Source organism: Antechinus flavipes, chromosome 4 (genome assembly GCF_016432865.1).
Source record: "Antechinus flavipes isolate AdamAnt ecotype Samford, QLD, Australia chromosome 4, AdamAnt_v2, whole genome shotgun sequence".
NCBI classification, from domain to species: Eukaryota; Metazoa; Chordata; class Mammalia; order Dasyuromorphia; family Dasyuridae; genus Antechinus; species Antechinus flavipes.
The window spans coordinates 55,829,581-55,846,404 of NC_067401.1; the positions used below are offsets into that span (position 1 = coordinate 55,829,581).

The 16,824-nt window shown below is 37.0% G+C and overlaps 2 protein-coding genes across 3 annotated transcripts in view; one reads left to right on the top strand and one right to left on the bottom strand.

Moving 5' to 3' along the window:
- Positions 1-6,526: 6,526 nt before the first annotated feature.
- On the bottom strand, positions 6,527-16,131 carry PRPF38B (pre-mRNA processing factor 38B). Of its 2 annotated transcripts, XM_051993180.1 has the most exons (7): positions 15,746-15,935; positions 14,946-14,998; positions 12,065-12,133; positions 11,396-11,547; positions 11,256-11,316; positions 8,965-9,188; positions 6,527-8,627 (listed from the first exon to the last, which is right to left on the bottom strand). In XM_051993180.1, the coding sequence occupies exons 1-7, from the start codon at positions 15,873-15,875 to the stop codon at positions 7,787-7,789; spliced, it is 1,530 nt and encodes a 509-aa protein (XP_051849140.1). In that variant the 5' UTR covers positions 15,876-15,935; the 3' UTR covers positions 6,527-7,786. The 2 variants fall into 2 exon arrangements, with proteins under 2 accessions (XP_051849140.1, XP_051849139.1); XM_051993179.1 differs by lacking the exon at positions 14,946-14,998 and having other exon boundaries at positions 15,746-16,131.
- Positions 16,132-16,433: 302 nt separating this feature from the next.
- HENMT1 (HEN methyltransferase 1) overlaps positions 16,434-16,824 on the top strand; it is a 53,422-nt gene continuing 53,031 nt past the window's right edge. Inside the window, exon 1 of the mRNA XM_051993181.1 lies at positions 16,434-16,817. The gene's annotated coding sequence lies outside the window, so the exon portion shown is untranslated. The remainder of the gene's footprint in view (positions 16,818-16,824) is intronic.

Genomic DNA, 16,824 nt, shown 5'->3' on the forward strand with positions numbered 1-16,824 from the left:
TAGAATGAATTCTTTTTGTATCCCTAATACTCAGCATGCTTTGGTGATAGGCACTTAATAAGTACTGTAAGAGCCATTCAGCTGACAATTAAGTAGGTCTTACGTGGTGGCTATATCATAGTGATGTCCCTGTTTCTGTAGCTTTCCTGCAGAAAAGAGTCAAAGGAGAAAAGGGATTAGACTGAATTTGCTTAACTCTGGAGAGTAGAACTAGGAACAATAGGTGGAAACGATAGGAAGTAGGTTTTAGCTTAACATAAGAACAAAATTCATAAAAATCAGGACTATCAAAAAGTAGAATGGATTGCCTGGGATTTAGTGAATTCCTCATCACTGGAAGTCTTCAAGAAGAGACCTAATTCTTCTTATTGGGTTCGGAGTATTCCTGGGTGCATACAGGGAAGACTTTGAGATGCTTTCCATCTTCAAGATTCTGAGTAAAGAGTACACATACACACACAGGTGACCTAATCAGTATGTGGTAGAGAAAAGAGCACAAAGGATAAACACTGGAGTCTGGTCATTGAAAGAGAAAAAAAGGAAATAGTGCCAGTCAGTATTATGCACATTATACCAAATTCTAAGGGACTAGAGCTAAGAATTAAATTATCTGAAATACTGGCCAGTTTTTTTGTTTTAAAGATCTAATGTTTAAGATAGTTTTCTTCTATATGACAGACCTATTAATGACCTTATCTTTAGGAATCAGGTGTATTATCTGGGACATTCTTCATAGCAACAATAATCCTTCATACCCTGTGTGCATACCATTCCTCTGGAACTTGATAGGCCTATTTCTGATAGTGAAAATGGTTAGTTGTATGGCTGTTCTGATGAGGCTATTAACCATCCTCCATATTGGCAATTTTTTTATAGTTCCCACTCTATTCCTAACACTTGGAGCCACACTTACATCAACCACACCTATATTTCCTCTACCCTTTCATATGGTCAAATCAAAAGAAATTGTCATCAAAGCAATTGCAGAGGTCTCTTAGGGAATAAGAACATATTCAATAATTAGAAGAGTGGGGATAAGTTGGATACTTGAATGAATTGCAGACCCAATTTATAACCCCAGAATTGATATATGAATTGGCAGTTTATTTAGTTAGTCCATCAGTTCATCTGGGATATAAACTGCATACATAAAAATGAACTGAAAGTAGAATTGAATAGTATAGAATGGGGTTTGAATTGCTTATGGGAAATTGTGTTGTATTTCTTAATGTTGCCAAATGTCTACTTAACATGAAAATTCATCTTTTTGATGTCAATATTCTCCTAGTGTTGCCATTAAGCTGGAAATAGATTACAATCTCTGAAACATCAAGATTTTTGGTGATGTAATTTTAGATGAGATATAGATAGGTATGTGAACATGGGAGATGCAATGTGGCATAAAAAATGAGATTGAAGAATGTATGACTGGAAAAGGTGAGAACAAGTATGGACACCCCATATGCTAGCCACAGAATGTCAAAAGATGCAGATCTTTGGAATGCTAAGTAGATCCTTTGTGGTAGATTTGTGGTTATACAGGGACAAGAATTATGCAGGATTTGAAGGTTTGGATGGGTTTCAATTTGCATTGATTAAAAGGACTTGACTATTTTCACCTGGAAGAGGGATCAGCCTTGTTCTGCTTGCCTAAAAGCAGAACCAGGAGCAATCAGTGTTAAATTGCATAGACAAATACAAAAAAAACAAAAACAAACAAAAAAAAAAAAACACAGAAACAAAACCAAAACTTGCTAATAATTAGTGCTGTCCCAAAATGGAATAGATCGTTGAACAGAGTGAAATGACCACATTAGGAAATTGCAGAGGCAGCTCCTATATTTAGATACAAAATGTTTTCTGTCTTTCTTTGACTCTGGAATTGACACTTTGGGGTTAGTGGCATTTAAGGTACCAGTTCAGGTGAACATGTTTAATAAAATACTCAAATAGCCTTACATTATTCTTTAAGGTTATTCAACAATCAATCAAGTTGTTGCAGCATGGCATACTGAATACAGTGGTAGATTAGAGTAAGGAACATTTGGTTCTCTAAACCATAAATTGTTTATGGAAACTGATACTCAGAGGTTATCTATAAAATGAGGATGAGGATAAGTACTATCTTTCAAGTCTGTATGGCTCAAATGATATTGGCAGTTTTCCAAACTTTAAAAAGCATGTCAGCTATCATATTAAGCATGTGTGTGTGTAAATGTTAGAGAGATCTAAACTTAGGAGTCACTTACTTGTCTGCAACTTGCAGTGTGGTGCAATTTGAAACATTAAATATGGAGTGTTGAAGGACCCAAGTTCAAAACTCAGCTCTGCCATCTATTTGTGAGACCTTTGGAAAGTTATTTCACATTTGTGCAACTGTGAAATAACGGGTTTGACTTAGATGGCGTCTAAGGTTATCAAAGATCTAAGGATCCACCAATTTTAATTGTGCCCTCTGACAATAAGCAGAGCAAATCTAGTCTTTTTGTAAATTCAAGAGCAGATTTTAATTTTTCTTATCTACAGCGTATAGCAATATAGGTAGCCAAGATAGCCCCTGAAAGCTACCAGGTCTTTCATCCCTAATTCCTTCAACCAATCTTTAATCAATCTTTATATATAGTCAGGAAGCCTTTCACTGTCTTATCCTTGGATGCTGTCAGTTTATCAAAGTCCTCAAATGGTGGTTCATAGAGATGAAAATAATCCCAATATGTCTAATCTAGGTAATCTAAATACAGGACCAACACCTTTGTCATATGCACTGTTCATGTTAAAAATTGCATTCCACCAAAACCCTTAACTTTTTCAAAGGAATTACCAACAGAATTTCCCTTATCTTGTACTTCACTTTTAAACCAGTGCAAGACATTCAATTCTCCTAAAACTTCATGGTAAAATTTAACCTGAGAATCAAGACTTTTAGATTTTATAATCTTTAGCTCTATATTGACTAGTCTCTTCTTCCACCTTTGCATCAGCTAAAAATTCAGAACATCCCAACCAAGTCTTTATTAGCCATTAATGAACTGCAGCCTATTAATGATGACTAAAGCCATGGAAATAGATGAGATCATCAAGATGAATATATAAAAATTAGAAATGACAGAATGGTGGTAAAGAGAAATAACAGGGAACCAAAGCTGCAGAGATAAAAATCCAAGAGAAATCCAGAAAAAGTATGAAAATGGATTAAGCAGTCAATAGTAGCTATTAGATGACAATAAAAACTTTTAGAATTGGAGGCACTATGTATATAAATTTCTTTGAAAAAACTGGTAATGAAAGCGAGATGGGTCAAGGAACAACAGAATTAAGGAAACTGTTTTCACATAGGAAAGATCAGACCAGATAAAGTTGAGCAGTAAAGAGATATTCAATTTCAGAAATTAAAAGTAAAAAAGTATCATAAGAGATGGGAGGCCATAGAATGGTTTATTTTGAGCATAAATTATAGTGTTCAAGCCTGTTGGTCAAGTTCCCTAGAACTTGTGATCTACTTAAAACCTTTTTTGAAAAATAGTATTTTAATTTTAGTCTTCACATAAGCAGGGGATTGTATTTTGTGCCATTATAGTACCAGGATTAGGACAGTGCTGACATGAGTCACTTTCACTTGTTGAAAAAGCCTTAAAAAAACAAACCAAAAAAACCCTTTCTTTCCACTGAGCAAGGTGAGAATAAGCAAGTTCAAAAAGGTTACTCCTGCATTTTAGAGATGCAACCCAGTTTGGAAGATTAAAATTCAGTGAGGTGAGCATGGTGGGGAAGCTAGTTAGTTTTGTTATTTCAAGTGATGCTGACCTCTGGATAGAGATTTTAAAATCCAAGTTTAAAAATGCCTTTCCAGGCAAAATAAAAATGATCATATATTTCATTAAATCTAACAGTCAATTCTTAATCTAGAATACTTTGTCATATGGAATCATGTCCAAATGGCTACGTACATATGTCCTGTGTCAATTTGTCTACCACTATGCCTTCAAGGATAAGGAAAATTATTTTGAGTTCCTCGGGCAAAATATATCTGGCATTTATAGTTAATTGTACTTCATTGTCCATCTTTTAAGTTTCATTTTTACTGCTGCTAATTCAGTGATATTTATAAATATTTCTAATCACAGGTGAAAAACCCTTTAATGAGAAACAATGCAGAAAACCCCCTAAAGGGGCTAAACCACAAACTTATATACGACTAAAGAGGGTAACACTCAACATACCTTATGACAATATTTTGATACACTAACACACGAAGGGAATTTAATTGCAAGATTAACATTTTCCAAAGAGATGAAAACTCAAATTGCAACAAGTTATTTGAGAATGTGAGATGGGCTCTTATTTAAGTCATATGAAAGAAAATCCCTAAAGGAGGCAGGAAAAGGACTGAGAAATGAAAAAGTACTTTTGCAACTACATTTTTTCTCAGTCTTTCTGGAAACTACTTTTAGAATATGAATCATAGCAACTACACAGTATGAAATAACTAGCATCATTTAAATGTACAGGACAAAAATTGATCATTTCCTTCAAAGAATACTGAAGGTTCAATACTGGCACATAATAGGCGCCTAATAAATGGTCATTGATTATGACTTCTAAAATTACAATAAATCAAAGAGAAACACACAAAAACTAGTGGGAACAACTTTCTTGTCCTTATTACCCCAAATTGAAATTCTACATTTCATTATCTACTGACTTACAATGCTTGAATCAAATAAAATTCAAAAGTAGCACCAAAATTTAGACATGCTAAATCCTCCCCTCCCCCCAACTTCATGCCAACAAGAGGCTTCTACTCGTATGTCTTATACCTTTAAGACTGGATCTTTACCTATAGTTAACAAATGTGATTACTGAATATCTACAATATTCTTATTGGGCCTTTCAATTCACAATTGATGCAAATTATCCAAAATTAGCCTGGTAATTTACATAGTCTAAAGATATGATACTGGAGAGTAAATGCTTAGAACCATATTTTTTTCAGGCTGCTACAATTAATCTAGTTCAAACCTTTAATTTCACTCATTTTTTCTTTCATAACATCAAGAAATATTTTCTTTCCCACCTTGCTTTTTCAATTTTCCTGTTCCTCACTTTATCGCCAACCTGACGAATTCTAAAATCTAACAGAAAAGCATACACACTCTAGTCCTACAGGAAAAAACAAAAACACGACTTCTATAAATTGATACAAACAAAAAAAAATATTCTTTTCTGAATGGTATTGCCATCTACCCAATTCAAAATATTTGGAGCTCACTATAACAACTTTGCCATCTTACTTTTGTACAGGAAAATGGCAGAAATTTCTTTAGTCCAGATTCCAGTGAAAATGCTTAACTCAGATTATCCAACTTGGGTCAACTGATTAGCAACTGATTCTTAACCTTAGCTGAGATGGCTGAAATGACTTTTTTGGGTAGACATCCAAAATGTCTGAATCACTTGATTCTTTTATCACTATATACATGCAAAAAATGCTAAAGCAGGAAAGGTGCTTACATCTCATCCAGCAACTTCCATCTGCTTTAAAAAAAAATAAAAATAAATAAAAATAAAAAGGAATCCCAAAGAGATTGACTTGTTTCAAGTCTCACACTGGGCCTAAAATCTGGGTTTTCTATGTGAGATTCCGTGCTCTTCCCATTAGTTACCATAGTGAAAACAGCACTAGTTATATCACAGTCAATAAAATGAAAATAGAACATAGAAAAGTTGCTTAATGTGAACTAGTACAAAACACTATATACAAGCTTAACAATTATACAAGTTGGACATGACTTTGAAGATATTGTCTGTCATTCATCCTTAAATATATCTGAAAATTATTTTCCAATAAGTAATGATAAAAGATGTATTCAAGGTTGGATGGTGTTAATCTAAAAATTGAATACTTAGCCGATTCACAGACCATAATTATTTGACTAGAGTCTAATCTAATCACATATATTTTGTCTTATTTTCTCAGTGTCTGTATCTAGAGAACACTTTTCATAAAATTTTATATATATATCTTATCAAATTGAATCATAAGAATTTTTAATTTGTAATTTTAAAATCTGCTACTTTACTATTACTCTGGCTTCTTAAAGCCAGGGACAAACTAGATTATAAATAATAACAAAAAAATGGGCAGTTTTTTTTTAGGAGGGGGAGCAGGAGATAAGATAGCAAATATGTGTACAGTTGAAAAATATATAGGAGGGTATAGAGAGGAAAAAGAAAGGAACAAAGTCAAGGAGTAATGTATTATGCACCCTCCTATTATAATTCATAACTCCAACAGCTGCTTTATTTTGGATTTGTGAATAGGCTAATATATAACAAATAATATTTCAAGCTTTTAGTCATGTGTGCACTCCTCATTCTTTTGCCATCATATCTAGTTAGCACAAGGTTACTAAACTGTAGAAAGGAAAATGTTTACTTCTCTTTAAGTTTCACAATGATCCACCATAACAAATCCTCATTTGAATGTTTGTGAAAACAGATGGGGGAAAAGTCAACACCCAGGATAAAGGATTTAATCCAGTGTTTATTCCAGACTCATGATGGTTCTCCTCAATCAGTATACATGTCATAAGAACAGCCTATTAAATAATTTGCTGACTGATGATTCTTTAATAATGCATTATAGCATTACTTTAATACTTCTCTCTTCTAGATGAAGTTCTCAAACTCAAACAGCAATCGTCAGTATTGATAAAAAAAACATGTTATGACTTTTAAAAAACGACACTATCAAGGTATCTCATAATTTAAATACTTTTCCATTTATAAAAATGCTTTGGAAGCTTGAGGCTTGAATCTGTTTCTTTACCAGGTTGTCCCTCCCTCTCATCTCATATAGGTTAGTGTAGGGTTGCTGCAAGAATGCTAGGCTGCTGGCATTGATTTTTCCTTCAGTAATAAAAACAAAACAAAAAAACTGAGACTGCATTAAAGAAAAAAAAAGTTGGTTACAGACATGAAAAATTTCAAAGTAATTAAAAAAAGAGAAAAAGAAAACTAGGTGAATAAAGTCCAGGCTTACTAACAGTGTCCCTTTGAGGTACCAATCTAAAAGGGACTACTGAATAAATTGCAGCCTTATTTAAACCCCTGCATCAGAAATTGATAACCTCTCAAAAATTCACACTAAAGGTAGCTTTGTTGGGAATCTAAATGCAATACATTTTAAAAGAGCTTTCCAAGGTAAGATACAACGAACAAAAAAAGTTAATCCTAGCCTTTATGTACAATGTATGCACATAAATATTTGTTATAATACACATTCAAGACTCATCCTGAAAGTCTTCAGTTCCTATTATGCAAAGCACAGCCATGCTAACTTCAGTACAGAAACCATAATCCCACATCTACAAAACAAAAGTAGAATTAGTGGCAGTTTATTGCCTTATACAAATTTAACCAACATGGCAACCATGCCAAAGGAATTAAAACATTTTCAGGACATATGTACAGACTGTACATTTCAGAAACAACCAAACAATAAAAATGCAAGAACAATCGTTGCATCATGAATTAAACTCAACAAACGGATGGAAAGTCAATAAATGGGATTACAAAGGCACTTCCCTACACAAAATGGGAAATGAAAATCTGCAGCCTATATATAGGGAGGTTGAAAAGTGCGTAACTACTGCACAATCTCAACTTTAAGGAAGAAAAATAAGCAGGATTTAATCAAACATTTATAGGATTCAATGTGATCCACTTTTACAAAATAAACCAAAAAAAAGAAAAAAAAAAAAAAGAAAATTAAGAACAAAAAACTTCACACAGTCTCATCTTTGTTTTTATGCTGCTTTTCTTGGCTCTCGCGCTCTGTACTCTGGCTCCTCCGGCGATCCTGTTTGTCAGACTGGTCCTTGCTATCACTGTGCTCTCGTTTGTGAGAACGCTCTTTGCTTCTGCTCCGTTTTCGGGATTTTTCTTTGCTGGGACTGTGTTCCCGTTTTCTTGACTTCTCAACACTGCCAGTTCTTCCTCGACTGCCACTCCTGCTTCGTTTATTTGATTTTTCTTTACTCTCATTTTTATGTTTACTTGACTTTTCTTTGCTCCGGCTTCGACTACGTTTTCCTGTATTTCTACTTCGGCTTCTACTTCGATGTTTTCTTTCCCTGCTTCTACTTCTACTATGTTTTTTCTCTTTTTTGGAATCTTTTTTGTCATCCCTGTGCTTCTTTTCATCTTTGTCCTCTTTATGCTTCTTTTCTTCTACCTCACTCCTACTTCTTCGCTCTCTTGACCTTTCCCTCTCTTTTTCTCTTTCATTGCCTCTTTCTTTGTCATAATCACGGTCTCTTCTTCGGCCTCTCTCATTCTCTTTTTCACGATCTCTGTCCCTCCTATCTCCCTTTCTGTCACGGCTTCGACTGCGACTTCTATGCCTCTCCCTGCTTCTGCTCCGTCTGCGCTCTAACCCGCGATCAATGCTTCGAGACCTTCGTCTTTCTTTTTCCCTCTCCTTGGCCTCACGTTCTAATCGCTGCCGTTCCTTCTCTCTTTCCAATTCTCTGTCAAAACTAGAAGAACCATGACCTTCTCGATGATGGCTTCTACTTCTAGATCTTCTTGGAGATCTTCTTGGACTCAGTGACCTTCTTGGTGATCTAACAGTTTGAAAAGATATAAAGGTTCATTGTATAAACTATTTAAAATACTTAAAACATTCACCATATAGTTTCTTTAAAATATAAGCTCTTTCAGTATACTCAAAACTACTCTCAAACATTTTTCAGGAAAAGCTGCATAAAGATACTTGTTTATTCATATTCAAAGTCACAAAAAAGTTACTCTGCTCCTTAAAATATACTATAACTTTAAGGAAATGAGTTAAAAAAGTAATAATTTCTAATTTATACAATATGTTTACTTTACAGGCACAGATCTACCTAGTCAACCTACTAATTTAAAAGGATAAAAATAATTTCTGAAATAAGCATATACCTTGAACGTCTACGTTCAGTATGTCGGTCTATTTCTTCAATTCCTTCCTTCCCATCCTTCTTGATTTTCCTAGGCCTTGTTTTAATTTGTTGATCAATATTTTTCTGAACTGGAACAGGAATTCTTGGAAATAAGGTAGAAAACCACTCTAATTTGGTAAGAAAAGAACGAAGCATTTCCCCAATGGTCATTACACAGCCTCCGCCAGCCTTCACATCCAGATCCTATAAAAACACAAAGAAAGACACCCTAACGGTCAAATCCAGGTAGTTTTTACCATATAAATGAGCACTACAAAATTATTACCATTTTTGAAATTTCAAGTATTTTTTTAAAAGGACTAAGAGAAATTCCATATGTATACCTTTCTAACTGGATAATCAAAGATACAGATAAGATGCTAAGGCTTAGTGTGTGCATGCAGGTGAATACAAACCCTGCAGCCTCCTGGGTATAAAGGGGTCTGATCTCAGTGAATAGAAAAATGCAAATACTCAGCTATGTGGGAAAATCTTGTTTTAAATTTAAAGCCCACATAATTCAAGTACATATTCCTCTAAGTAATTCTGTGGACATATAATTGCACACAATCAACCTAAAATTGTGTCCTAGCTACACATGGACTGCTTCAGGTAATTCCTGTCTAAATGGATCATAAAAAATTTTAATATAAAATGAAAACCTAACAAAATTGGAAGCAATAGCAAACCAACTGCCATGAAGCAGTGAGGTTTCTAATTTAGAGTTATGTAAAAAATAAATAAATGAACAAATAATTGGAAACGCATAATCCATGATGACCATTGTCTCTGAAAAGGGTCATTACCGCATGAAGGCCTTCTTGCTATGCCCTCTCACAGCTCAGGACATGTTAGTCAGCTATTGTCAGTCCCAAACCTATAGTGCAAGCACACAAGGAAAGTGAGATTTGTTATCTAAACAGGAAAACAAGAGCTAAAGGTAAAACTGCTTGCACTCACACACATTTAAGTGTTCAGATATACAGTTTTTCCAAATATAATCGCTGCAGATATCTAAAGAAGAAAACAATAAGTTAGCTTAAACAGAGCACCTCAGACATGTGTATACAATAAAAACAGATTTAAAAGAAGCATTAAGAAACAAACAAAGGTTTATCAAAAAGAAAACTATGCTTTATAGAAGCTGTGATTATGCCCCAATACTAGTGGTTCCTCCCTCTTCTGGAAGCTTAAAACAAATATACAAACAAACAAACAACAACAACAAAAAAAGTCACTGAAATCTATTTATGGGCCCTAAACATGTGATGAAAAGCAAAAACAAATGGAAAAGTTCCCATAAAAGTAGTAATTTGGTTAAGACTGATAGTTGCCTAACTGTGCAATAGGCTATGTGAGGTTAGGATAATTCATAAAATAAGAGATGGAAATATAAAGATTTTAGTGAGAAAGTTTTCTTTTGAATTCAGGAAAAAGTAAATTGCAAAAAGACTCTTCTAATTCAAGTTAGCTTGTTCATGAACATTATAGAAGATGTTAAAAAAAAAAAAAAAAGCACATGGATAGAAGAATGTCAGTAGAATCATAGAGTTCTTCAATAATTATTTACTGAACATTCAGGTCTTCCAGAGCTTACAATTTGCTAGGCTTAAAAAAAAAAATAAAAATAAAATACATGTTATTAAATGCTAAGGCAGTCAGGGTAAATAAGTAACTTCAAAGTCTCTTTCACCCAATCTAGACTGGAACGCTAAATGTAGGATTTTTAAAAATTCTAAAAATGTGTCCTTAGCAGAACTGTTCACTTTTTAAAACTCCTGATTTTTATAATCATAAACATACTACTGTTGGAAAAAAGAAGCTTAGGGGCTAAGTGAACCTTAAGAAAATTTTTTAAAAGCAGCAATTCTTAAAAGATTATGTTTGTCATCATGAATTAACTTAAAAACAACCAATTACTTCTTAGCTATAAATTTACACTTTCCTAAAGCATAAGGGCCATCAAAAGTTTAACAAGGGCCAACAAAACTTATTAAATTTTAAGTTCAAATATTTTAATCTGATTATCCTCAAATGCTCTGAGATGGCAATTTCTGTTATATGAAATAAATTTCAAAATAACAAAACTACTTTTAAGAATTTAACCTAAGATTTAAAAACAAAGTATACCATGTTTTAAGAGGGATATAATTTCAAAATAGTTATAAATTTAAATGGAAGGAATTCTATAATACAAAACTCAAAAGATAAAGAATTAAGAAATAGAAATCAGAAAATAAAAAAAACAAATTATTACCCTTGCTGACATACCTCTTCATCATCAAGGAAGGATTCAAACCAATCCCAGAGATCTGTTGGGGGCTGTGTGTACCTGGAATTGCAAAAGACTATAAATGTATGATATTTAACAATGATGCACTGACTGGCAAATATGATATAGGAGTGCTCACCTTATATACATAAATCCAAGGGCCCTAATATATGGAGAATCTGTATGTGTTATGAGACCCATCACTTGCTTGCGAGTGAGTTTCAAAGTAAATAACTTGTATAACAGGCAAAAAGCTGTAGAAACAATTCCTCCTGTTCCAACACCTCGAACCTTGGGAGGGAGGAGATAAGAGAATGAGCATCAATAGTTAACACCAAAAGGCTACTTATATCTAGATCAGGATTCTTTACCTGGGATCTAACCTGAGGTTTTAAACAGGATTTCATGGGTTCTACGAACGTGGGGGGAAAGGAAGGAGTGAATTTATATCTTTGTTTACTTTACAAATTTGGACTTTTTTTCATTTATGAATGTGGATAATATATTCTTCTCTTACTCTGAGAAGGGCCAATACCAGACTGCCAAAGGGATCTCTGAGACAAAAAATGTTAAGAATCCCTAATCTAGATAAAAATGGCAGGTCAGTTTCAGTAGGAAAAAAAACTAAGAGGGGAAAAAACTGCTTTAATTTCTAACCCTGCTGGTCATTTGAATCCCAGATTTTTCTAAATGCTACTTGTGTGTCAACTGTCTAACTGATATTAAGGTCTATGTTTTACTTGCAATATGTAAATTTAAAATGTCACCAGACACAGAAAAACTTAAGAATGCACGTACTTCTACTTACCCCTCCGCACATCCCTGTCTGGCCTGCTGTTTTTCTGCTTCCTTTTTCCCACGGCTCAACATGTGTGACCTGGAAATATCAAGAAAGTAACTATCACAACATTCATTCTTTAAGCTTAAATGTCTGATAAAAGAAAACCAAAACTATTAACATAGCAGCTCTTCCAAATGTCTTTAGAAACTGTATCTACTTTAGGATTGGACAAAACTGTTTCCTCTTACAGCTATCAATATACAGTACAGTATCTCTGAAAGAAGTTCAACTTTTAAAATACCAAAATGACTATCTTAAATAGAACCCTGACTATACAAAAGTAGCTTAAATTATTAAAGCATTCATTAGTGTTCCCATGCCCATAATATACAAGGGGCCAGGACAGTAGTAAAAGCACAAAATGCTGCTTTTATGCCAGTAGAGCATAACTTCTGTAGCTTGGAAGAGTGATATAATCAAAATTTTATGGTTGGTACTTTTCTATATTCAAAGCTATAAATTAAGAAACCTGTTTGAATTTGTTGTAATAATCATGTATGTGACCACATAACAACCCCTACAGACTGACTCCAACAAGTTCTTCTTTTAGGGTCACAATGAGCTTTTAAAGCAAATTAAATCCTAATCAATCATAGTGCAATTAAATTAACGCCACTACAATTTAATGTTTCTGGAGCAAAAATAGTAGACATGCAAAAAAAAAAAAAAAAAAAAAAATCCCCTTCATATAAACTTTCCGAAGGTTACCAATCACTAGATTCACAAAAAGTGTGAAAATAATACATTCCAGTTTCCAAAAAAAAAAAAGCCTTATTTTCTCTCACAATTCACTTTGTATAAGAGCTGAGTATCACTTGTCTAGAATCAATTTTTGGCGTTTATGATACTTTTCAAAAGGATGCAATCTTGAGTTGCATATATTTATCAGAGGAAGCTTTGTTTCAAGTCAAATCTCTTAATTACAAATGGAACCCCCAGCTTTAATACAAAGCACAAAGATGTATCTTTTTAACTACTAAGAGAGCCTTAATTTGTATTCAAGTATAAATGAATTTCAGGGGAAAAAAACCACATATTTTGAGCTTTATACAAAAGCTAGATTTTAATTAAGACAGGTTTGTGATTATAATACAGGTAAGTTATCATTCTTCCTCCCTCCCTTAAAAGTCACCTATTTAGACATAAAGGTAATGATTAAGGGAGGATTTGAACCAAGATCTGAATCCAAATCCAACACTTTGAATCATATTGCTTTCTAAGCTTCATTACGTTGCACAATGATTTAATACTACTTTTGTATTAGGTTTGACTGAAGTGATAAAACATATTCTATGTTATAAAGTAATAGGATCCATTTTGGGGTCATTCTTTATCATTCTTAACCATGTCATAGCACTTTTACTATCCCAGATACTCTGTAGCCATATTTTTTCTAGCAATAATAGAAAAATAAAATATTAGCTAAAATAAGCCACAACCCAAGATGTTTCTTAGGTAGATTAAGTATTTTGCTTTTCACACTGTGCTTCAAAAGTAAAATGGCTCTGTTCTTTTAACTTAGTGATGTGAATCCTAAACCATTAATGACCTTAAAAATAATTTTTTAATGGCACTGGCCTTCCCCATATAAACCTATCATCAGCTATCTATTATTATAAGACATTAGAAACTACCTTTACAGAATGATTTAACTGGAAGGGGCTGAGGTAAGTGGCTTGAATAGGAAGAGGTGGACTGATGATCTCTCATTTTATAGACAAGAAAATATTTCAAAAAAGGTTAGGTGACTTGCTCAAGGTCACCAAAAAAGTTGATGGTAGAGGGATCACCAACATTCAGCTTTCTTTATGCTAAATTCACTGATCTATTACAATATGCTGCTTACTTTTCATTTCTCTTTTCCAATGTGTAATTAATCTATTCTTCCCAAAGAATACTGAGATGAAATTAAATACCACCAATGTGGTGTGAATATCCAGCATAAATTCTATTAGATCTTTAAATCAATCTTTCTGGGATCATTTGATTAGAACCTTTGATAATTATGCATTATTTTATAAATGAATTTTCAAATCTTTGGGATTTGCTATTTATAAAACATACAAACCTGCAAATTTCCATCTCATTTTTCACATGCTTTATACATGTCTACTATTATTATTGGCACACATATCTGAACAGATTCTTGTGCAAAACAGAGAACAAGGGAATGCTATATAATCCAACTTTCAATTTAAAAAAATTGCAGTGGTGTCCTAAATGAAGATAAAAGCACACATGTATTTCCCACACTATTCCAGTAAATTCCCATATTAAAAAACTGCTTACCTTGTAAAAAAAACTTTTTAAAAGTTCTGGCTTATAAAACTATATTTGAATCCATAACAGACTAGCAATATAGATTATTCTCAGAATGAGAACAAAATCACCTCTGCAAAACATACTCCTTATCTCCCTGAAGCTGCATATGCATCACTCAACGCATGACTGAAAATATCAATTAACTAATATCTTCCCTTTTGCAACACTTGTCAAGTGGAAAAACTAAGAAAATATAAGGTCCTCTAAAACAAAATAGAAACGTTCTGCTAAACTCACGTTTCTATTAACATCTAAGATAACCATCAAATGTTCTTTTTAAAAATATTTAAAAGGACTGCTAAGCCTAGCAATAAGCTTGTTTTCTTAAATATGCTCTAGCACCAGGAAGCCTGGAAGTTATTTCCTAGGTGACATATGGTATATATCTAGCCTTAAAAAGAGGCACCTATGGGTATTAAGCCTAATTCTCGAGGGCAAGAAGAACCCAAATCAGTGGTCAAGCAAATCTGTTCATTTAGCCGGGGAAATGCATTTAAGGCGATTGAGGATGATTAATAGTGCATACCTCTACCTGCGACCCTGGGCTGCTCCGAGCCTCGCTGCAAGACTGAGTCAATCCTGCTAACGAAACAAGAACTGAGACAAGAGTGCAGTGAGGAGGCGCCAGGTGATCGCCCCAGCACAGCCAAGCCAGCACCGACCCTGCCGCTGAAGCCCAGGGCCCAGCCGAGCCTTTACTACCTCCTCAACTACACGCAGGGGGGGGATTCACGTGCCCCTGCCACTCGGGCTCCTCCAGGGTATATTTCCAGGCCTCCTGCCCTGCCCTTTCCCCCCACCCCGCGATTCTGACTAACCCCAGGGCTCCGGGAGAACCCGGGATAAGGGCCCAAACGGGGGTCGGTAAGCCCACGGGCCCGGGGTGGCCGAGACCAGAGCCGTGTCGGCGCGGCGAGGCTCCGCATCAAAAGGAATAATTGAAAGCGGTTAAGTGGAAGATCGAGTTACTACCCACCCCCACCCCCACCCCCACCCTCGGCTCCTCCTCCTCTCCCGGCGGGGATCAGCGTTACCCGGATACCAGGTCCGGGGGACAGGCTGGGGGTGAGGAGAGGAGGCAGGCAGAGGAAGGCTGCCCAGGCCCCAAAGCCTGAATCGAGAGGAGGGCGGGCGGGCGGCCTCTGTCCGACCCCGCCCCGGCGGCGGCCGCAGCCACGAGAACCGCCGGCCGGCGGGGCGGGAGGGGAGAGAAAGGGGGCAGCGCCCCGGCCCCGTGCTCTCCTCCCCCCGCCCGGCCCGACCTCCGGGCCTCGGCCCCGCACGGCCCCCGCCCCCGGTCCCGGCCCGGGCCTAGGAGCCCCGTACCTTGAAGTAAATCTCGTCCACCACCTCGTGGTAGGTCTTGAGCTCGTAGAGCTGCACTTTGAAGTAGGGCGACGACAGGATATTGGTTAGGATCATAGGGTTCAGATTCATGGTCTTCTCGTTGCCCCATAGCGGCAGCACATTACCCTGCTTGCCCGAGGCGGCCGGCTTAATGGCGCCACCACCGCCGCCGCCGCACTGTTGCTGCTGCTGTTGGGCCGCGGCGGCGGCCGCCTGGTGCTGCGGCGGCGGCTGCGAGTTGCTGCCTGTCAGCGCCGGGCTGTTGTTCGCCATGTTGCAGCGGAAGGCGGGGGGGAGGGCAGGAAGGAGCAGCAGGAAGGGAGGGGGAGGAGGGAGTGGGGGCGCGGCGAAGCTCGGCCTCTCGCTTCTCGGCACAACCGTCCGGGATCCTACTCCATGGAACGCCGACGGTAGGAGCGGGGGGCCCCCTCGCTGCTCCGCCCTGGCCAAGACGGGGTGAGAGGGAATTGGGGGAGGGAACCCCACGCCGAAGCTGGGAACTGGGACACGGGCCAGAGCAACTCCCGGAACACGGCTAGCAGACGACCAGGGAGCACGATCTCTTCCGCCAACTGCCCCTGGGAACAAGATGGCGGACCCGAGAGGAAGTGACGCGATACGTTCTGGCGTTCCAAGCCAACCCTGGGACCAATCGGAGGCCTCTGGGGGTGGAGAAAAAGTTTGCAGAGCGAAGCTCTCCCGCCCGCGCTCCTTTCTGAACAGTTTAGACTTCTTGTGGTAGCTGGGTTCTCTCTCTGTTGGCAGGAGGGAAGTTGGTTCTTGGTGCCGGGATCTAATCTTTCTGAGGGCTGGGAGTTTCCTGAATTACTGGGGGAATACTCGTTGCTGTCCCGGGACCAGATTCTTCTCTGAGCGGAAATTAGCCATGGGGTCTGCCCTCCAGCCCGGGAGAGAGAAGGCAGGCCCCGCGGGGAGTAAGTAATCTAAACGGGATCCTAGGCCTTTCCAGCATGACCCGGTCCGCGGCCACTTCTAGGGCTCTACCATCTCTTCCGCCGAGAGAGTCCTGGTCCCGACGTGGAAATCTTAGGTCTGTT